The sequence below is a fragment of the Salmo salar genome, chromosome 20 (assembly GCF_965601325.2).
Source record: "Salmo salar chromosome 20, fSalSal1, whole genome shotgun sequence".
Taxonomy (NCBI): domain Eukaryota; kingdom Metazoa; phylum Chordata; class Actinopteri; order Salmoniformes; family Salmonidae; genus Salmo; species Salmo salar.
In genome coordinates this window covers 85104984-85128689 of record NC_138310.1, presented here as the reverse complement: position 1 = coordinate 85128689, position 23706 = coordinate 85104984, and the positions used below count along the sequence as shown (strand labels likewise).

Below are 23706 nucleotides of genomic sequence, written 5' to 3'. Positions count from 1 at the left end.
TAGTTGCTGTTGGGTGGTGTCTTCGCTGTTTAGGTGACACGTAACTAAAGTTAAAGGTGCTGTAAGGCCTCGGAAATATCGGGATTTTGACTTCTGTTACAGGGCTTGGCAAAGTCTGAACGCATTGCACTGTTAAATCCCATCTGGGTTTGTTTCGGAATAGAGTAGTGCGCATTGTTTCTACATTACCCACATTGACAAAGTCTTCTTCTCATGAAATATCGGAGAGTTTGCTGTGTGTAGTGTAGTCAAGCAAAAATCCAAGGAGAAGTAACAACAAACTGGGATTCCTTTGTGGATGTGGCTACACCGTGTTGTGGGCTAAAATGAGTCCAACATCTTCACTAAACTTCCCCCAACTCTAAAGTGTTTCTGCGCCCTCTGTCTAATAATGCTTGGGGACGACTGAGGTGATACGGGTCTTGAGAGGTAGTAGTAAAACGTTTAGCTGTAAAAAGTTTAGCTGAACTTTCCACAGAAGTGACCGGGAGATTGCTTGTGCAGGCAGCGGGGAGAGGAGCTATTCAACCATGGGGAACGGAGTGTGTTCTCGGAGGCAGCGGAGAATCTTCCAGTCTCTCCTTCTAATCACCGTAGTTTTCGGGATTATTTACGGGGGGATGATATCGTATGAGATGCACAAACAGCTGAAGAGGACAGAGGCGATGGCTGCCAAGTACCAGCAACATCAAGAGTCGCTCTCGGCGCAGCTTCAAGGTAAATGTTTTCCCCGCCGACGTTTACAAAGATAGAGAGAACAGTGGCGATTTTAGATTTTTTAAATCTTGGTGGGGCAAACAAAACAAAAACTGTGCATGCCAGCAAAGCCACTAACAAACAACACTGATGAATAGATTATGTACACTATAACGGTGACACATGGTGCACACCAACTGTTAGGGCCTACATAAAGCTGTCCCAACATCTACACCTGGCTATCAGCGGAGCCTTGTCTGGCAGCGAAACAGTTATTTTAGCCTTATTTACTGTCTTTAAAAATTAATAGGGCTGACTTGTTTAAACAAATGTGGTTTCTAATGACAATTGAGATGTACAAACTATGGCATATGAGGGGGCGACAAGCGGATAAGGGGCAATCTGTAATTTCGATTGAGACATTAATGAGCGGGCTAGGATGGATGTAGTCAAGTCAAATTTCAATCAAGTCAATAACTTTGTTTAGCACTTTTGAAATGTACAGTGATAGAATTCAGAACATGGGCCGTTCTTAGTGTTTTCCCTGTACTCCAAGTCAGAACCATTGGATAAATAAAGGGGGCATATAAGCAGACAATGAAAGCACTTACAATATTTGATGATTGCATTTCTCTAAAACCGGTTATAGGCTACATGTGCACCACCAAGTCAGAACAAGGTGAAATTAAGAGGGGAAAATAGACCAAATTATTAGGGTGATGCACATGGGCTACTAACAGCTTACTACACAACATACACTTATTACTTTCTTAGCAACAGTATACATATCTCCCTGGAATATTTTTGTAAACATTTTTAGATTGAACCTTTATTTAACTAGGCAACTCAGTTAAGAACAAATTCTTATTTACAATGACGGCCTACGGGGTAGGCAATTTCTCGCCATGGAATAGCCTTCATTTCTCAGAACAAGAATAGAGTGATGAGTTTCAGAAGAAAGTCTTTGTTTCTGGCCATTTTGAGCCTGTAATCAAACCCACAAATGCTGATGCTCCAGATACTCAACTAGTCTAAAGAAGGCCAATTTTATTGCTTCTTTAATCAGAACAACAGTTTTCAGCTGTGCTAACATAATAGCAAAAGGGTTTTCTAATGATCAATTAGCCTTTTAAAATAATAAACTTGGATTAGCTAACACAACGTGCCATTGGAACACAGGAGTGATGGTTGCTGATAATGGGCCTCTGTACACCTATGTAGATATTCCATAAAAAATCAGCCATTTCCAGCTACAATAGTAATTTACAACATTAATGTCTACACTGTATTTCTGATCAATTTGATGTTATTTTAATGGACAAAAAAAGTGTGTTTCTTTCAAAAACAAGGACATTTTCTAATTGCCCCCAAAGTTTTGAACGGTAGTGTATATATTTTTATTACATTTATTTTAGCTAACAATGTGGGGCTCAAAACAGATGGGTCTCTGCCCCACCTGCCCAGAATGACGGGTCGCCACTCGGAGAGAGGGAGGAGTTCGAGGACTTTATTTTAATTACTTTCTTGGCATTCTTCTTTACCGATACCTGCTTTTACTAAAATATACAATTGTATCAGTTGCTTTTAAGACAATGTTGCGAGTGTGGAAGTTTTTCGCTGTCACAGCAATGGCTTCTTTTTGACTTAGTTGGCGTTGGCTGGCTCAGCTTACTGTATTGAGACTAGAGGTCGACCGATTAATCAGAATGGCCGATTTAATTAGGGCCGATTTCAAGTTTTTATAACAATCGGTAATCAGTATTTTTGGATGCCGATTATGATTGATTTATGTTGCAATCCACGAGGAGACTGCGTGGCAAGCTGACCACCTGTTACATGTGTGCAGGCAGCAAAGAGCCAAGGTAAGTTGCTAGCTAGTATTAAACTTATCTTAGAAAAAAAATCGATCTTAACATAATCACTAGTTAACTACACATGGTTGATATTACTAGTTTAACTAACTTGTCCTGCCTGCTTTGCATATAATCAATGTGGTGCCTGAAATTGTGTCACTTCTCTTGCGTTCAGTGTAAGCAGAGTCAGGGTATATGCAGCAGTTTGGGTCGCCTGGCTCGTTGCGAGCTGTGTGAAGACCATATAATTAATTTGCCAGAATTTTACATAATTATTACATAATATTGAAGGTTGTGCAATGTAACAGGAATATTTAGATTTAGGGATGCCACCCGTTAGATAAAATACGGAACGGTTCTGTATTTCACTGAAAAAATTATCGTTTTGTTTTCTAAATGATAGTTTCCGGATTTGACCATATTAATGACCTAAGGCTCGTATTTCTGTGTGTTTATTATATTATAATTAAGTCTATGATTTGATAGAGCAGTCTGACTGAGTGGTGGTAGGCAGCAGCAGGCTCGTAAGTATTCATTCAAACCGCACTTTCCTCTGTTGCCAGCAGCTCTTAGCAATGCTTGAAGCACAGCGCTGTTTATGACTTCAAGCCTATCAACTCCCGAGATTAGGCTGGCAGTACTATAGTGCCTATAAGAACATCCAATAGTCAAAGGTATATGAAATACAAATTGTATAGAGAGAAATAGTCCTATAATTCCTATAATAACTACAACCTAAAACTTCTTAAATGGGAATATTAAAGACTCATGTTAAAAGGAACCACCAGCTTTCATATGTTCTCATGTTCTGAGCAAGGAACTTAAATGTTAGCTTTTTTACATGGCACATATTGCACTTTTACTTTCTTCTCCAACACTTTGTTTTTGCATTATTTTTACCAAATTGAACATGTTTCATTATTTGAGACTAAATTGATTTTATTTATGTATTATATTAAGTTAAAATAAGTGTTCATTGTTCATTCAGTATTGTTGTAATTGTCATTTATTATATATATATATCTATCTATATATATATATATATATATATTTTTTAAAGGTTCTCTCTCTATATATATATATATATATATATATTATATATAAAAATCAGTTGATTTAATTTAAAAAAATGAATTGCTATTGGCTTTTTTTGGTCCTCCAATAATCGGTTTTACTCTCTAATTGAGAGGGTGGGTGGACTTGTCTGTTTGGATGCTAAACTCATCAGCTGAGTTTAGCACACATCATTCCCCAAGCTAGGCTATAGCCTAGCATAAATATGTACCGGGGCCTAAGAGGTTATTTTGAGTTTGGTCGAGAGGAGTTTCTTGATAAAGGATTTATGGCTGTATAGTAGGACACACACTTGGTGGCCTCAGTGTCCCGAGGCATGCTCTGCACCTCTGGAAACCTCACTTGCCACCTCAACGTCAGACTGGTCACTAGGCTAGCGTTCTAAACGCGTAGGTCACTCCCTCTACAGACAGTTTCTCTAAGTAGGCCTTTTAGATGATGAAACCATCAATCTGATGTTTGGTTGTACAGTTGTACTTTCTAAGATAGTTCAACGTGGACACTCTTCAATTTCCACATACTTTGTTATAGAATTTAGGTTCGGCTACACACATGGTTTTTGTTCCATGTTTGAAATGTACTGTATGCCTGGTTGGACAGTGGAATAAGAATATATGGACCATTTGAAATGGATTGGATAGCCCTTCACTCACATTCTGTCAGGGCTAACTCAACGTCACCACCTCACTTTGGTGTGGAGTGGCGATTCTGTTCTCGTCTGTCATTCAATATCTACTCTCTGCTGTCGATAGCATTAATGTGACCTACAGTATATTTCCAGATGGACTGTTACACAGCCTGTGGGGGTGTCCCCTTTTGAACAACAGAGCAGCTAATAACTGCCGTTCCCTACTAGGGTTTTTGCTGGCCTCACCGCTGCCAACAGCTCTGGTAGACGAGTTGTACTCAGTAGACTGCTCTCTATTTAAAGGTTCTCTACTAGGCATTTAGCAGACACACTCATGTGGAACATTTTACAACAACTGCATTGAAGTGAGAAGCTAAGTTGCAATCAAAGGGATTTTTTTTTATCAGTCAGAAATACATAATTATATTAGGAGCCCTAATCTGAAATGGGATTTTTCTTATGAAACAGCAGAAGGGTGAATGTTGTAGAGACACTAGACAGTGAAACATAAGGACCAGTGTTTTATTTGTATTTCCCACTGAAAGAGGCCACTGAGGCTGTCCCTGGAACTGTCCTAAATGTTCAACCCTCACTCGTATCACATACTCACTCCTGTATGTGTGTGTGGGAGAGAGAAGGATATTATTGCCATGAGGAGAGAGATCTTGCATGCTCAGTCATCTCTTCACCAGTTGTGTTGGAGGAGGTAGGTATGTATACCCAGGTGTAGCGTTGTCTCCCGGAGGAGAGAGGGAGCGGCTCAGTTAGGGACACCTGAAGGAGGGCTATAGTACATAGAGATGAGGTAATTGTTATTATACATTATGTAGGCATCATGATAAACTTACCCTGTGAGATGAGAGGAGCCCTGACAAGACCACTGGGTCCAGAAGTCCTAAAGGCCCTTCCTCTCAGACCAACACCTACCTGGTTTCTCCCCTAGCCAGGTGAGTAGTTAGAGTAAGGGGAATTGAAGGTAGCATACCTGGTTTCTCCCCTAGCCAGGTGAGTAGTTAGAGTAAGGGGAATTGAAGGTGTAGCCTACCTGGTTTCTCCCCTAGCCAGGTGAGTAGTTAGAGTAAGGGGAATTGAAGGTAGCGTACCTGGTTTCTCCCCTAGCCAGGTGAGTAGTTAGAGTAAGGGGAATTGAAGGTAGCGTACCTGGTTTCTCCCCTAGCCAGGTGAGTAGTTAGAGTAAGGGGAATTGAAGGTAGCCTACCTGGTTTCTCCCCTAGCCAGGTGAGTAGTTAGAGTAAGGGGAATTGAAGGTAGCGTACCTGGTTTCTCCCCTAGCCAGGTGAGTAGTTAGAGTAAGGGGAATTGAAGGTAGCATACCTGGTTTCTCCCCTAGCCAGGTGAGTAGTTAGAGTAAGGGGAATTGAAGGTAGCATACCTGGTTTCTCCCCTAGCCAGGTGAGTAGTTAGAGTAAGGGGAATTGAAGGTAGCGTACCTGGTTTCTCCCCTAGCCAGGTGAGTAGTTAGAGTAAGGGGAATTGAAGGTAGCATACCTGGTTTCTCCCCTAGCCAGGTGAGTAGTTAGAGTAAGGGGAATTGAAGGTAGCATACCTGGTTTCTCCCCTAGCCAGGTGAGTAGTTAGAGTAAGGGGAATTGAAGGTAGCATACCTGGTTTCTCCCCTAGCCAGGTGAGTAGTTAGAGTAAGGGGAATTGAAGGTAGCGTACCTGGTTTCTCCCCTAGCCAGGTGAGTAGTTAGAGTAAGGGGAATTGAAGGTAGCCTACCTGGTTTCTCCCCTAGCCAGGTGAGTAGTTAGAGTAAGGGGAATTGAAGGTAGCATACCTGGTTTCTCCCCTAGCCAGGTGAGTAGTTAGAGTAAGGGGAATTGAAGGTAGCGTACCTGTAGCCGACTACACAGGTCCCATCTGCACCTGTAGAATGCCGCCCTGTCTGAAGATTGAGACAGATCTCACCTGTATAGGGTTGCCCAGTTGAGAGAGTATTGGAGAGATGGACCTGAGCCCAGCTCTACCAACCAGAGGTCCAGTCCCTACTGGTCTGTCTCACCTGTATAGGGTTGCTCAGGTGAGTAGAATTACAATGGAGGTGGAACCCAGCCCACCACACACACCTCCCCTCGAGGCCCAAGAGTTCTGGGAGAGATCTATGGGAGTGTGTGATCTGACTCTGGGCCCAATTCACTCCAAAGGTCAACTTCATAGTGTGTCTTCTGTTCTCTCTCTCTATACACTTTATCTGCCATAAGGGACTGTATTAACCATAGTGTGTCTTCTGTTCTCTCTATACACTTTATCTGCCATAAGGGACTGTATTAACCATAGTGTGCCTTCTGTTCTCTCTCTCTATACACTTTATCTGCCATAAGGGACTGTATTAACCATAGTGTGTCTTCTGTTCTCTCTATACACTTTATCTGCCATAAGGGACTGTATTAACCATAGTGTGCCTTCTGTTCTCTCTCTCTATACACTTTATCTGCCATAAGGGACTGTATTAACCATAGTGTGTCTTCTGTTCTCTCTATACACTTTATCTGCCATAAGGGACTGTATTAACCATAGTGTGTCTTCTGTTCTCTCTATACACTTTATCTGCCTTAAGGGACTGTATTAACCATAGTGTGTCTTCTGTTCTCTCTATACACTTTATCTGCCATAAGGGACTGTATTAACCATAGTGTGTCTTCTGTTCTCTCTCTCTATACACTTTATCTGCCATAAGGGACTGTATTAACCATAGTGTGTCTTCTGTTCTCTCTATACACTTTATCTGCCATAAGGGACTGTATTAACCATAGTGTGTCTTCTGTTCTCTCTATACACTTTATCTGCCATAAGGGACTGTATTAACCATAGTGTGTCTTCTGTTCTCTCTATACACTTTATCTGCCATAAGGGACTGTATTAACCATAGTGTGTCTTCTGTTCTCTCTCTCTATACACTTTATCTGCCATAAGGGACTGTATTAACCATAGTGTGTCTTCTGTTCTCTCTATACACTTTATCTGCCATAAGGGACTGTATTAACCATAGTGTGTCTTCTGTTCTCTCTATACACTTTATCTGCCATAAGGGACTGTATTAACCATAGTGTGTCTTCTGTTCTCTCTCTCTATACACTTTATCTGCCATAAGGGACTGTATTAACCATAGTGTGTCTTCTGTTCTCTCTCTCTCTATACACTTTATCTGCCATAAGGGACTGTATTAACCATAGTGTGTCTTCTGTTCTCTCTCTCTATACACTTTATCTGCCATAAGGGACTGTATTAACCATAGTGTGTCTTCTGTTCTCTCTATACACTTTATCTGCCATAAGGGACTGTATTAACCATAGTGTGCCTTCTGTTCTCTCTCTCTCTCTATACACTTTATCTGCCATAAGGGACTGTATTAACCATTGGGGGACTCACTCTTATGGGAGCTCTGTTGCCATGCTCACTGAGCTGTCAGAGTAGCGCCGTTAGCAGGTAGAAAGGTAATAGTGTTATTTTGTGTGGTTTTAAGGTATAGTGTAAATGACGGGAATTTCCACCTTAACGGAATTACTCTTTTCTTTTTCACTTTAAAATCTATGCCAAACAAAAACCATTGATTTCAAAGTTTAACAAACCATACAACTCTATGCACAAGGACTACTTTTAACAATTTCCACCAAAACATTTCCGAAATGAATTTAAAGCTGCACAATGAAGAAATCGCTCCGCCATTTCCTGTTTGCAAAAATTCCAATACTTTGCCTAATTTCAGTTTGTGACAAAACAAGCACTCATAGTGTAGAGAACCATTGTACCATCTGAACTACTGTGATGTCTTTTCCATATCCACAAATACACTGCTCAAAAAAATAAAGGGAACACTTAAACAACACAATGTAACTCCAAGTCAATCACACTTCTGTGAAATCAAACTGTCCACTTAGGAAGCAACACTGATTGACAATACATTTCACATGCTGTTGTGCAAATGGAATAGACAACAGGTGGAAATTATAGGCAATTAGCAAGACACCCCCAATAAAGGAGTGGTTCTGCAGGTGGGGACCACAGACCACTTCTCAGTTCCTATGCTTCCTGGCTGATGTTTTGGTCACGTTTGAATGCTGGCGGTGCTTTCACTCTAGTGGTAGCATGAGACGGAGTCTACAACCCACACAAGTGGCTCAGGTAGTGCAACTCATCCAGGATGGCACATCAATGCGAGCTGTGGCAAGAAGGTTTGCTGTGTCTGTCAGCGTAGTGTCCAGAGCATGGAGGCGCTACCAGAAGACAGGCCAGTACATCAGGAGACGTGGAGGAGGCCGTAGGAGGGCAACAACCCAGCAGCAGGACCGCTACCTCCGCCTTTGTGCAAGGAGGAGCAGGAGAAGCACTGCCAGAGCCCTGCAAAATGACCTCCAGCAGGCCACAAATGTGCATGTGTCTGCTCAAACGGTCAGAAACAGACTCCATGAGGGTGGTATGAGGGCCCAACGTCCACAGGTGGGGGTTGTGCTTACAGCCCAACACCGTGCAGGACGTTTGGCATTTGCCAGAGAACACCAAGATTGGCAAATCGCCACTGGCGCCCTGTGCTCTTCACAGATGAAAGCAGGTTCACACTGAGCACGTGACAGACGTGACATAGTCTGGATACGCCGTGGAGAACGTTCTGCTGCCTGCAACATCCTCCAGCATGACCGGTTTGGCGGTGGGTCAGTCATGGTGTGGGGTGGCATTTCTTTGGGGGGCCGCACAGCCCTCCATGTGCTCGCCAGAGGTAGCCTGACTGACATTAGGTACCGAGATGAGATCCTCAGACCCCTTGTGAGACCATATGCTGGTGCGGTTGGCCCTGGGTTCCTCCTAATGCAAGACAATGCTAGACCTCATGTGGCTGGAGTGTGTCAGCAGTTCCTGCAAGAGGAAGGCATTGATGCTATGGACCGGCCCGCCCGTTCCCCAGACCTGAATCCAATTGAGCACATCTGGGACATCACGTCTCGCTCCATCCACCAACGCCACGTTGCACCACAGACTGTCCAGGAGTTGGCGGATGCTTTAGTCCAGATCTGGGAGGAGATCCCTCAGGAGACCATCCGCCACCTCATCAGGAGCATGCCCAGGCATTGTAGGGAGGTCATACAGGCACGTGGAGGCCACACACACTACTGAGCCTCATTTTGACTTGTTTTAAGGACATTACATCAAAGTTGGATTAGCCTGTAGTGTGGTTTTCCACTTTAATTTTGAGTGTGACTCCAAATCCAGACCTCCATGGGTTAATAAATTGGATTTCCATTGATTATTTTTGTGTGATTTTGTTGTCAGCACATTCAACTATGTAAAGAAAAAAGAATTTAATAAGATTATTTATTTCATTCAGATCTAGGATGTGTTGTTTAAGTGTTCCCTTTATTTTTTTGAGCAGTATATTTTCAGCTGTTTGAAGCTGGTGTACAAAACCCTTAACAAGGTTGGACCCTTTTCTAAAAATGTTCTGCTAAAATGACATACCCAAATCTAACTGCCTGTAGCTCAGGACCTGAAGCAAGGATAAGCATATTCTTGATACCATTTGAAAGGAAACACTTTGAAGTTTGTGGTAATGTGAAATTATTGTAGGAGAATATAACACATTAGATCTGGTAAAAGATTAGATCTGGTAAAAGATAATACAAAGAAAAAAAACATGAATTTTTTAATTTTGATTTTTTTTCCCCATTGTGAAAGGCAAGAGAAAGGCCATTATCTGACTTTGGACTCTTGGCGCACTTTAGATTTTGGCCACTAGAAGGCAGCAGTGTATGTGCAAAGTTTTAGACTGATCCAATCAACCATTGCATTTCTCTTCAAAATGTTGTATCTAGTCTGCCCAGTATGCATAATTGGTCTGTGCCGATCCCGAACTTTGGTGACGGAGTACGGTAAAATCTCAGGTTTTTATGCAACCACGTATTTCAAAAACTCTTTGTATATCTGCTCCGAATTAAGATTAAAAGATGTCTGCAGAAAGAATGGGGTGTCAGCTATGATATGACACATTGACTTTTGAAAAAATCTATTTTGCTTATCAAACAACAGTAAGTGAAGTGGATTTACACCCGGTAACGGAATTACGGTAACGGAATTACACCATGGGTCCCTGATCTGTACTACACAGAAATTCATAATTACGGATGTTTCACAAGTTTGGACATCACAGTGCGGCACAGTTGAGTAGAGTGCAGTACAATACAGCAGAGCATAGGGTAGAGTACAATGTACTGTACTGTACTTTTCTTTACTGTATTGGACTGTACTCTACTGTGCTCACTGTACTGAAGGGAGGATAGTAGCAGGTGACCCAACTGCTTTGTGACGGTTATGATTTCCCATTGTAGCCAATTCAGTTGCAGTAATTCACTTACCAATTTTGTAACTCAATTACAAGTTTTAATCACTTAATTAATAAACACAATTGATATCAGTAAAATCACTAAAACTAATCGGTAGGTCTACCATTACTTGTTACTTCTGTGAAGTGAGGGAGAAAAATGTTAAAATATCTTCCAGATATGTGGGTTTTTTGGTAACGGGATTTCAAGGCAATATTTCTTAGACTTACAGACGGTAAACAATTTATCTAAAACAAATGAAACAAATATTGTGTTTATTAGTTGGCAGGGTTCTTTATGTCAACAGTATTGTTTTAATGTATTTCTGAAACCTTTTAAGACTTTTTCTGGTAGATGTTGTCGAAGACCCCTTTCCCATCTGTTTATCCCAAAATCAAAGCCTTTATTTATGCCTCATTTTTAAGATGGAACGTTTTAGAAACATTTATCTATGCCTTTAATTTCCCCAAAATATAGACTCTTAGCTTTCATTTGACACCCAGTTTGATATCCTCCTATGAACTTCACGTGTTGGTGCTCATGGGTCCTTTTACATGGAAATGCCCTGAAGCTGCTGAGATTGAGACCTAGGAAACGGTTGTTTGTTCCTGGTACAACAAGGCTTTCTCTTGGTTTGTTCCTTGTACAGCAGGGCTTTCTCTGGGTTTGAACACTTGACTCACTGTTGTTCTAGACTTGATTCAGTGCCTCTCCCTCTCCACCCTGCCTTGCTCCCTTCCCCTTCGTCTGCCTCTCTTCCCCTTCGTCTGCCTCTCTTCCCCTTCGTCTGCCTCTCTTCCCCTTCGTCTGCCTCTCTTCCCCTTCGTCTGCCTCTCTTCCCCTTCGTCTGCCTCTCTTCCCCTTCGTCTGCCTCTCTTCCCCTTCGTCTGCCTCTCTTCCCCTTCGTCTGCCTCTCTTCCCCTTCGTCTGCCTCTCTTCCCCTTCGTCTGCCTCTCTTCCCCTTCGTCTGCCTCTCTTCCCCTTCGTCTGCCTCTCTTCCCCTTCGTCTGCCTCTCTTCCCCTTCGTCTGCCTCTCTTCCCCTTCGTCTGCCTCTCTTCCCCTTCGTCAGCCTCTCTTCCCCTTCGTCAGCCTCTCTTCCCCTTCGTCAGCCTCTCTTCCCCTTCGTCAGCCTCTCTTCCCCTTCGTCTGCCTCTCTTCCCCTTCGTCTGTCTCTCTTCCCCTTCGTCTGCCTCTCTTCCACTTCGTCTGCCTCTCTTCCCCTTCGTCTGCCTCTCTTCCCCTTCGTCTGCCTCTCTTCCCCTTCGTCTGCCTCTCTTTCCCTTCGTCTGCCTCTCTTCCCCTTCGTCTGCCTCTCTTCCCCTTCGTCTGCCTCTCTTCCCCTTCGTCTGCCTCTCTTCCCCTTCGTCTGCCTCTCTTCCCCTTCGTCTGCCTCTCTTCCCCTTCGTCTGCCTCTCTTCCTCTTTCTTAATTTCCTATCCCTTCTCTCTACCTCTACTCTCCCTACCTCCTTCACCTACCTCTCTCTTCTGTCTCCCAGTAGTGTGAGTTTTTGCTTCACAGTTTGACTCTGTCCTGGCTTCCCCTCACTTAATCTATCGAACACCGACTGGCTTGTCAGACAGAGATGCATGGCCTAACCTAAGAGAGATCACTGGCACTGAGAAATGAACCCAGTGGAGCTATAAAGCTCAGACTGCTCTCTCATGTCTCTGTTTTGGTCCCTGGTAAAGGTATGGTCCCAGTCTATGGGTGTCTCTCAATAGTCTAACCTTTCTTCCTCTCTTCATTTCCTTCACCCACACTAATCTGAGAAGTGGACAGGTGAAAGTACAGGTAGGGCTTCCTTCTGCCATATTGCTTCCACTCCCCTCGTGTCCAGATCAGTGCCCGTATTGAGATGTAGCCTACCCAGAATGTATGTTGTGGAATTTAACCCCAGCATTAAAGGGAGTTAGAAGCACTGTTGCTCTGTTTAATACGTACACACTTTAAACCTGTGATGTTGAATGCATGTACAATAGGTCTTTGTTAAGCTGCCTATTGTAATAAAGCGACTGTAAAGGCACTCTGATAACAGTAAAGGCACTCTGATAAGGAAAGGGGATACTTAGTCAGTTGTACAACTTAATGCATTCAACTGAAATGTGTCAGTATCTGTAAGGAAAAGTAGAATCTGCTGCTCAGATTTCCCAGGTGGTATTACAGGGAGGACTGGTAGGGTGGGTTATTGTCCTTGGGTTTTTATGGTGTCACTCAAATACCCTTTAAAGTCTGGGGAAACACAATGGCCAGGTATTCTGCCACACATTGTTTACGGCCAAATAGCATTCCAGTTTGCTCAGATTTTTGGTTAATTCTCTCTCTTTCTTGCTATATATATGTATATTTATATACACACACTACCGTTCAAAAGTTTGGGGTCACTTAGAAATGTCCTTGTTTTTGAAAGAAAAGCTATTTTTTGGTCCATTAAAATAACATCAAATTGATCAGAAATAGAGTGTAAACATTGTTAATGTTGTCAATGACTATTGTAGCTGGAAATGGCAGATAAAAAAAAAAATTGAATATCTACATAGGCGTAGAGGCCCATTATCAGCAACCATCACTCATGTGTTCCAATGGCACGTTGTGTTAACCTTATAAACTTGGAATAGCTATTTGATCATTAGAAAACCCTTTTGCAATTATGTTAGCACAGCTGAAAACTGTTGTACTGATTTAAAGAACCAATAAAACTGGCCTTTAGACTAGTTGAGTATCTGGAGCAGAGTTGCAGAGAGATTAAAAAAAAAAAAAATTAAGATGGGCAAAAGAACACACACACTGGACAGAGGAACTCTGCCTAGAAGGCCAGCATCCTGGAGTCGCCTCTTGACTTTTGACTTTGAGACTGGTGTTTTGCAGGTACTATTTAATGAAGCTGCCAGTTGAGGACTTGTGAGGCGTCTGTTTCTCAAACTAGACACTCTAATGTACTTGTCTTCTTGCTCAGTTGTACACCGGGGCCTCCCACTCTTTCTATTCTGGTTAGAGCCAGTTTGCACAGTTTTGTGAATGGAGTAGTGCACAGCGTTGCACGAGGTCTTCAGTTTCTTGGCAATTTCTCTCATGGAATCGCCTTCATTTTTCAGAACAAGAATAGACTGATGAGTTTCAGAAGAAAGTCTTTGTTTCTGGCCATTTTGAGCCTGTAATCAAACCCACAAATGCTGATGCTCCAGATACTCAACTAGTCTAAAGAAGGCCAATTTAATTTCTTCTTTAATCAGAACAGCAGTTTTTAACTGTGCTAACATAATTGCAGAAGGGTTTTCTTATGCCTTTTTAAATATAGAAACTTGGATTAGCTAACACAACGTGCCATTGGAACACAGGAGTGATGGTTGCTGATAATGGGCCTCTGTACACCTATGTAGATAATCCATTATAAATCAGCCGTTTCCAGCTACAATAGTCATTTACAACATTAACAATGTCTACACTGTATTTCTGATCAATTTGAAGTTATTTTAATGGACAAAAATGTGCTTTTCTTTAAATAACAAGGACATTTCTAAGTAATCCCAAACTTTTGAACGGTTATGTGTGTTATATAAACTCATCAGAAAAAGAAACATCCTCTCACTGTCAACTGCGTTTATTTTCAGCAAACTTAACATGTGTAAATATTTGTATGAACATAATATTCAATAACTGAGACATAAACTGAACAAGTTCCACAGATATGTGACTAACAGAAATGGCATAATGTGTCCCTGAACAAAGGGGGGGGGGGGTCAAAAAAGTAATTCAGTATCTGGTGTGGCCACCAGCTGCATTAAGTACTGCAGTGCATCTCCTCCTCATGGACTGCACCAGATTTGCCAGTTTTTGCTGTGAGATGTTACCCCACTCTTCCACCAAGGCACCTGAAAGTTCCTGGACATTTCTGTGGGGAATGGCCCTAGCCCTCACCCTCCGATCCAACATGTCCCAGACGTGCTCAATGGGATTGAGATCCGGGCTCTTCGCTGGTCATGGCAGAAGACTGACATTCCAGTCTTGCAGGAAATCACACACAGAACGAGCAGTATGGCTGGTGGCATTGTCATGCTGGAGGGTCATGTCAGGATGAGCCTGCAGGAAGGGTACCACATGAGGGAGGAGGATGTCTTCCCTGTAACACACAGCCTTAAGATTGTCTGCAATGACAACAAGCTCAGTCCGATGATGCTGTGACACACTGCCCCAGACCATGACGGACCCTCCACCTCCAAATCGATCCCGCTCCAGAGTACAGGCCTCGGTGTAACACTCATTCCTTCGACGATAAACGCGAATCCGACCATCACCCAGGGTGAGACAAAACCGTGACTCGTCAGTGAAGAGCACTTTTTGCCAGTCCTGTCTGGTCCAGCGACGGTGGGTTTGTGCCCATAGGCAGTGTTGTTGCCGGTGATGTCTGGTGAGGACCTGCCTTAAAACAGGCCTACAAGCCCTCAGTCCAGCCTCTCTCAGCCTATTGTGGACAGTCTGAGCACTGATGGAGGGATTGTGCGTTCTTGGTGTAACTCGGGCAGTTGTTGTTGCCATCCTGTACCTGTCCCGCAGGTGTGATGTTCGGATGTACCGATCCTGTGGAGGTGTTGTTACACGTGGTCTGCCACTGTGAGGATGATCAGCTGTCCGTCCTGTCTCCCTGTAGCGCCGTCTTAGGCGTCTCACAGTACGGACATTGCAATTTATTGCCCTGACCACATCTGCAGTCCTCATGCCTCCTTGCAGCATGCCTAAGGCACATTCACGCAGATAAGCAGGGACCCTGGGTATCTTTATTTTGGTGTTTTTCAGAGTCAGTAGAAAGGCCTCTTTAGTGTCCTAAGTTTTCATAACTGTGACCTTAATTGCCTACCGTCTGTAAGCTGTTAGTGTCTTAACGACCGTTCCACAGGTGCATGTTCATTAATTGTTTATAGTTCTTTGAACAAGCATGGGAAACAGTGTTTAAACCCTTTACAATGAAGATCTGTGAAGTTATTTGGATTTTTACAAATTATCTTTTGAAGACAGGGTCCTGAAAAAGGTAAATTTCTTTTTTTGCTGAGTTTGTGTGTGTGTGTGTGTGTGTGTGTGTGTGTGTGTGTGTGTGTGTGTGGGGGGGAGCTCTGTGACAACATACTGTGGAGTATCACACCTGACTATCAATCAACGATGGCAATGCCAGAATACACATTCTGAACCAATACAGAACACCCTCACGCATTGACACAGGAAAAGATACGTTTGCTTGTTCAAAGCCATTTATGTGTGTGTATTAAATCTAAATGTTTGTATCATAGACAGCTTTCTGTTTAGCTTCAACTCCTGATGGCTCTGTGAGAACATCCTGGCACATTAAGACTGTTTTCTCTCTCTTTCCCTCTTTCTTTCTCCTCCCTTCTCTCTGTTTCTTAGTGGTGTATGAGCATCGCTCGCGTCTAGAGAAGTCTCTGCAGAAGGAACGTGTGGAGCACAAGAAGGCCAAAGAGGGTGAGGGAGACAAGGCAGCCAATAGTATCTACATTACTACATGAAGTACTTTAATCCTCAATTATACACTCTTTACAACCATGGAGATTCCATCATGTCTTCCCCTTTTGTCTCCAACAGATTATCTGGTGTATAAACTTGAAGCCCAACAGTCACTGAACAAGGAGAAGGTAGGCCTTAGTCCCCAACTCTAGTACTCGTGATAGAAAGTTATGCAGTTAAATTCAGCATTAATGTTCCCATCTGTTTAGTGGGACTGTTAAATGATTCTGTCTGACTGCCAACATCTCTCCAGACTGAGGAGCAGTTGTATTCTAATGGTTTTATTAGGTCAGCGGCACTGATGTCACTTCCTGCTGTGGGCTGAATTGCCTCTGATTTGGTTGGGGGATGTTATTCATAATATTAAAGGAGGAGTGGAGACGGGGATTGTAAATGTTGTTGATATTAAAGGAGGAGTGGAGACGGGGATTGTAAATGTTGTTGATATTAAAGGAGGAGTGGAGACGGGGATTGTAAATGTTTGTCGTTTGTTAAACAGCAGGACTCCAGCAGCAGATTGAACTCTTTACATGGGCAGCACCAGATGCTGAAGGTCAGTAGTCACACCCACCCACCCACCCACACCCACCCACACACACACACACACCCACCCACCCACCCTCTGTCCTTGTTGTTTTAGAAGCAGCATGAGGACCTGAAGAAGCAGCACTATGACCTGCAGGAGCAGCATCAGATTCAGGGAGAGGACCACGGCAAGGCCTTGAACGAACACAAGGTCCGCTTCGACAAACTACAGCAGACCAAAGAGATGGAAGCCTCCAAACTCAAAGGTGCACACACAGACACACACGAGGACTAGAGTAAATACTAGCATGCCTTTGTCTCCCTCTCCTGACTTTGAGCGGTGTTGCAGTTTGGAGTTGAGGCACGATACAATGGCATAATAACATTGTAATAAGTATGGTACATGGTGTTTATGTGTTTGTGTAATTACTGTAGAGAATGTGTATAATCTGCGAGAGGAGAACAGGCAGCTGAGGAAAGCTCACCAGGACATCCATGTCCAGTTGCAGGATGCACGGGTGAGTCCTGGGAATGTCATTTCATGTTTGGGTGGGTTGACCGACGTCGGTTCAATTACTTGAATTACATTTATGTATTTTTAATTTTGCCAAATGTGCCGTTTCTCTAGAGAGAAATCGAATCATTTACGAGAGAATTCAACTTTATAACTATGGGATGCTGGGCTGAAGGGAGTTGTTATTGTTAATCCCCCCTAGTTCTGGGGGTCTGGTTGAAGTTATTCATTTCATACCTGATCTGACCAATTTGGATCCTCACAGGACAGTCATGACAATGTCTACCAAATGTGGACCTGACAGAGACAATGGAATATTTTAAATGTTTTGGTAATTGAATGTTCACCAAAAAAAAAAAAAAATCAAATTATTGTTATTTCATTTATTTAAATATGCATTTAATGTTGAAAAGAATAATCAAAAACCCAGATTACTTTTTTTTATTGAACGGAAACCAAACCGACCTGAAAAATAACTTGTCATTCAGCCCTACTGGTAATAGTAGAGTTTGGTCAACCTCAAATTGTTTATGTAAAAAACATAGATATAAAATATGGAAGAAGCTCTCTTAAGGCCATTGGATAGCTAGGAGGATGCATCATCATGTTATTTTTTATCTTAACTTATTATTATTATTATTATTATTATTATTACAGATAGTACATAAGGACTTGAAGGCTGCCCATGATCAACTTGCACTGACGCTAGAGGACCACAAGAGTGCGCTGGCCGCAGCTCAGGTAGGGAGAGACTGAACTGCATGGGGATATGATGGTTCTTTCTAACATATCTAGGGGCGATCCTGGTTGGGTTCTAACATATCTAGGGGCGATCCTGGTTGGGCTGTAACATATCTAGGGGCGATCCTGGTTGGGCTGTAACATATCTAGGGGCGATCCTGGTTGGGCTGTAACATATCTAGGGGCGATCCTGGTTGGGTTCTAACATATCTAGGGGCGATCCTGGTTGGGCTCTAACATATCTAGGGGCGATCCTGGTTGGGCTCTAACATATCTAGGGGCGATCCTGGTTGGGCTCTAACATATCTAGGGGCGATCCTGGTTGGGCTCTAACATATCTAGGGGCGATCCTGGTTGGGCTGTAACATATCTAGGGGCGATCCTGGTTGGGCTCTAACATATCTAGGGGCGATCCTGGTTGGGCTGTAACATATCTAGGGGCGATCCTGGTTGGGCTCTAACATATCTAGGGGCGATCCTGGTTGGGCTGTAACATATCTAGGGGCGATCCTGGTTGGGCTGTAACATATCTAGGGGCGATCCTGGTTGGGCTCTAACATATCTAGGGGCGATCCTGGTTGGGTTCTAACATATCTAGGGGCGATCCTGGTTGGGCTCTAACATATCTAGGGGCGATCCTGGTTGGGCTGTAACATATCTAGGGGCGATCCTGGTTGGGCTCTAACATATCTAGGGGCGATCCTGGTTGGGTTCTAACATATCTAGGGGCGATCCTGGTTGGGCTGTAACATATCTAGGGGCGATCCTGGTTGGGCTCTAACATATCTAGGGGCGATCCTGGTTGGGCACTAACATATCTAGGGGCGATCCTGGTTGGGCTCTAACATATCTAGGGGCGATCCTGGTTGGGCTCTAACATATCTAGGGGCGATCCTGGTTGGGCTCTAACATATCTAGGGGCGATCCTGGTTGGGCTCTAACATATCTAGGGGCGATCCTGGTTGGGCTCTAACATATCTAGGGGCGATCCTGGTTGGGCTCTAACATATCTAGGGGCGATCCTGGTTGGGCTCTAACATATCTAGGGGCGATCCTGGTTGGGCTCTAACATATCTAGGGGCGATCCTGGTTGGGCTCTAACATATCTAGGGGCGATCCTGGTTGGGTTCTAACATATCTAGGGGCGATCCTGGTTGGGTTCTAACATATCTAGGGGCGATCCTGGTTTCTAACATATCTAGGGGTGATCCTGGTTGGGTTCTAACATATCTAGGGGCGATCCTGGTTGGGCTCTAACATATCTAGGGGCGATCCTGGTTGGGCTCTAACATATCTAGGGGCGATCCTGGTTGGGCTCTAACATATCTAGGGGCGATCCTGGTTGGGCTCTAACATATCTAGGGGCGATCCTGGTTGGGTTCTAACATATCTAGGGGCGATCCTGGTTGGGTTCTAACATATCTAGGGGCGATCCTGGTTGGGCTGTAACATATCTAGGGGCGATCCTGGTTGGGCTCTAACATATCTAGGGGCGATCCTGGTTGGGCTCTAACATATCTAGGGGCGATCCTGGTTGGGTTCTACCATATCTAGGGGCGATCCTGGTTGGGCTGTAACATATCTAGGGGCGATCCTGGTTGGGCTCTAACATATCTAGGGGCGATCCTGGTTGGGTTCTAACATATCTAGAGGCGATCCTGGTTGGGTTCTAACATATCTAGGGGCGATCCTGGTTTCTAACATATCTAGGGGCGATCCTGGTTGGGTTCTAACATATCTAGGGGCGATCCTGGTTTCTAACATATCTAGGGGCCATCCTGGTTTCTAACATATCTAGGGGCGATCCTGGTTGGGCTCTAACATATCTAGGGGCGATCCTGGTTGGGTTCTAACATATCTAGGGGCCATCCTGGTTGGGTTCTAACATATCTAGGGGCCATCCTGGTTGGGTTCTAACATATCTAGGGGCCATCCTGGTTGGGCTGTAACATGTCTAGGGGCGATCCTGGTTGGGCTGTAACATATCTAGGGGCGATCCTGGTTGGGCTCTAACATATCTAGGGGCGATCCTGGTTGGGTTCTAACATATCTAGGGGCGATCCTGGTTGGGTTCTAACATATCTAGGGGCGATCCTGGTTGGGTTCTAACATATCTAGGGGCGATCCTGGTTTCTAACATATCTAGGGGCGATCCTGGTTTCTAACATATCTAGGGGCGATCCTGGTTTCTAACATATCTAGGGGCGATCCTGGTTTCTAACATATCTAGGGGCGATCCTGGTTGGGTTCTAACATATCTAGGGGCGATCCTGGTTGGGTTCTAACATATCTAGGGGCGATCCTGGTTGGGTTCTAACATATCTAGGGGCGATCCTGGTTGGGTTCTAACATATCTAGGGACGATCCTGGTTGGGCTCTAACATATCTAGGGACGATCCTGGTTGGGCTCTAACATATCTAGGGGCGATCCTGGTTTCTTACATATCTAGAGACGATCCTGGTTGGGTTCTAACATATCTAGGGGCGATCCTGGTTGGGCTCTAACATATCTAGGGGCGATCCTGGTTGGGCTCTAACATATCTAGGGGCGATCCTGGTTGGGCTCTAACATATCTAGGGGCGATCCTGGTTGGGCTCTAACATATCTAGGGGCGATCCTGGTTGGGCTCTAACATATCTAGGGGCGATCCTGGTTGGGCTCTAACATATCTAGGGGCGATCCTGGTTGGGCTCTAACATATCTAGGGGCGATCCTGGTTGGGTCCTGGTTGGGCTCTAACATATCTAGGGGCGATCCTGGTTGGGTTCTAACATATCTAGGGGCCATCCTGGTTGGGTTCTAACATATCTAGGGGCCATCCTGGTTGGGTTCTAACATATCTAGGGGCCATCCTGGTTGGGCTGTAACATGTCTAGGGGCGATCCTGGTTGGGCTGTAACATATCTAGGGGCGATCCTGGTTGGGCTGTAACATATCTAGGGGCGATCCTGGTTGGGTTCTAACATATCTAGGGGCGATCCTGGTTGGGTTCTAACATATCTAGGGGCGATCCTGGTTGGGTTCTAACATATCTAGGGGCGATCCTGGTTGGGCTGTAACATGTCTAGGGGCGATCCTGGTTGGGCTGTAACATATCTAGGGGCGATCCTGGTTGGGCTCTAACATATCTAGGGGCGATCCTGGTTGGGTTCTAACATATCTAGGGGCGATCCTGGTTGGGTTCTAACATATCTAGGGGCGATCCTGGTTGGGTTCTAACATATCTAGGGGCGATCCTGGTTGGGTTCTAACATATCTAGGGGCGATCCTGGTTGGGTTCTAACATATCTAGGGGCGATCCTGGTTGGGCTCTAACATATCTAGGGGCGATCCTGGTTGGGCTCTAACATATCTAGGGGCGATCCTGGTTTCTTACATATCTAGAGACGATCCTGGTTGGGTTCTAACATATCTAGGGGCGATCCTGGTTGGGCTCTAACATATCTAGGGGCGATCCTGGTTGGGTTCTAACATATCTAGGGACGATCCTGGTTGGGCTCTAACATATCTAGGGGCGATCCTGGTTTCTTACATATCTAGAGACGATCCTGGTTGGGTTCTAACATATCTAGGGGCGATCCTGGTTGGGCTCTAACATATCTAGGGGCGATCCTGGTTGGGCTCTAACATATCTAGGGGCGATCCTGGTTGGGCTCTAACATATCTAGGGGCGATCCTGGTTGGGCTCTAACATATCTAGGGGCGATCCTGGTTGGGCTCTAACATATCTAGGGGCGATCCTGGTTGGGCTCTAACATATCTAGGGGCGATCCTGGTTGGGCTCTAACATATCTAGGGGCGATCCTGGTTGGGCTGTAACATATCTAGGGGCGATCCTGGTTGGGCTCTAACATATCTAGGGGCGATCCTGGTTGGGCTCTAACATATCTAGGGGCGATCCTGGTTGGGCTCTAACATATCTAGGGGCGATCCTGGTTGGGCTCTAACATATCTAGGGGCGATCCTGGTTGGGCTCTAACATATCTAGGGGCGATCCTGGTTGGGCTCTAACATATCTAGGGGCGATCCTGGTTGGGCTCTAACATATCTAGGGGCGATCCTGGTTGGGCTCTAACATATCTAGGGGCGATCCTGGTTGGGCTCTAACGTGGCCATTTAGGGGCGATCCTGGTGAAGACAGGAAGGCATGACTCTTGGAGGGGCAGTGTCAGTCTGTTTGGGCAGCGGGAGGACGGGCTTCGCATCGGGTGGGTTGCTTCACTAAGGGGTGTCTGAGCTTGAGGGGCACATCAAAAGCATGCTTAAGCTAATCAAGCGGGAAAATATAATGGGTTGCTTTGGAGCGAGAGAAAAAGAGAGGGAAAGAATTTAAGAATTCTACAGCTTTGTCTGTCAGAAAAGCAATGTTTGATAAATGGGTTATTTAACTGGTCCAGTTCATTTGCTGGACAAGGGGGAGAAAAAGGACTGGACCATTTAAATCTGGAAAGGGGGGGGGGGTGATGTTGACCTGGCTAATGGTCCTTCACTCAGATGTCTTGCCATCTGTAGGTGGGCTGTCCCTCTGCATGTCTGCTGCCTGTTCCCCTTGCAAGAGGACCTCTCACCCCTGACCCCTGATCTTCTGGCTTCCTTGATGCTGTCTTCCTGGTTCTGAGGAGGCTGCCTCCTAACGCTCTTCTAACCTTCAGCTAACCTTTGCTCATGCAAGTGCCCTTCAATAAATCTGACTTAATGTTGTTTGCATGTCCTGACCTCACTGTTTCCTTATGGTTATTTAATGGTTGTCTGAAGGTTGTCTGATGGTCTCTCCTCAGGTCCAGGTAGATGAGTTTAAGCATCTCAAAGAGACCCTGATCAGAATGCCCAGCCTTCGACATGATCAAAACCCCGCCCACCAACAAGCCCAGCCTGCTGCTCTATTGGCCAAGGCCCATGAACAGGGCCCACCCCTACCACAGCCCGCCGCTGCCTTATTGGCTGAGCCCCACATAGAAGCACACACCCATGAGGAAGACCATGCGGACACACAGTCTAGGGTAGCGGAGGCTGCTCTTTTTTGGCACATCCTTGAATCTGTCATGTTATTTTGTGACACATTGTTACACACACACACACACACACACACACACACACACACACACACACACACTCATTCTCTCTAACCCACTCTGTTATTTTACTGACTAGTTGCATCTTCAGGAGGAGGTGGTGGGCAAGCCAGAGTTCCAGTCTCAGCCTGCCGGGTCCCACCATGCAGAGAAGGAGGGATATGGAGAGACAGAGGGGGAGGCAGAGAGGAGTAGAGAGCTGGCGGAGGGGGAGGCAGAGAGGAGGAGAGAGCTGGCGGAAGAAGAGATGGAGCAGGCGGGGCAGCCTCAGAAGCTGGAGGAGGAATCTGAACAACCACAGGAGGATGAGGGGTTGGAGGCAGAACACGACCAGCCTGACATCAACGCTCTGAACCGTCAGAGACGCCAACCACAACAGGTAAGAACTAGTTAGACACTTAGAACTGCTTAACACAAGGTCTTTAGAACCACGTTAGTACTGCTCAGTGGAAAAAGTACCCACTTGTCATACTTGAGTAAAAGTAAAGATACCTTAATAGAAAATGACTCAAGTAAAAGTCACCCAGTAAAATACTACTTGTCTAAAAGTATTTGGTTTTAAATATACTTAAGTATCAAAAGTAAATGTAATTATTGAAATGTACTTAAGTATCAAAAGTAAAAGTATGAATAATTTCTAATGACTTATATTAAGCAGACCAGTAAACACAATTTTTGTGTTTTTATTTTTATTTATTTTTTATGTACGGATAGCTAGGGGCACACTCCAACACTCAGACATCATTTACAAGTG

The 23706-nt window shown here is 44.6% G+C and overlaps 1 protein-coding gene across 3 annotated transcripts in view; it reads left to right on the top strand.

Annotated features, from left to right (window-relative positions):
• LOC106581436 (Golgi integral membrane protein 4) overlaps window positions 1–23706 on the top strand; it is a 28745-nt gene continuing 5039 nt past the window's right edge. For 2 of the 3 annotated variants that reach the window (XM_014163499.3, XM_014163496.3), the window contains exons 1-9: window positions 2–717; window positions 15983–16057; window positions 16178–16227; window positions 16599–16652; window positions 16740–16890; window positions 17060–17142; window positions 17796–17879; window positions 22659–22880; window positions 23032–23331. In XM_014163499.3, the coding sequence (XP_014018974.1) occupies window positions 531–717; window positions 15983–16057; window positions 16178–16227; window positions 16599–16652; window positions 16740–16890; window positions 17060–17142; window positions 17796–17879; window positions 22659–22880; window positions 23032–23331 (1206 nt within the window). In that variant the 5' untranslated portion in view covers window positions 2–530. Of the gene's footprint in view, window positions 718–15982; window positions 16058–16177; window positions 16228–16598; window positions 16653–16739; window positions 16891–17059; window positions 17143–17795; window positions 17880–22658; window positions 22881–23031; window positions 23332–23706 lie in introns of all 3 variants that reach the window. The other variant, XM_014163497.3, reaches the window with a different exon arrangement.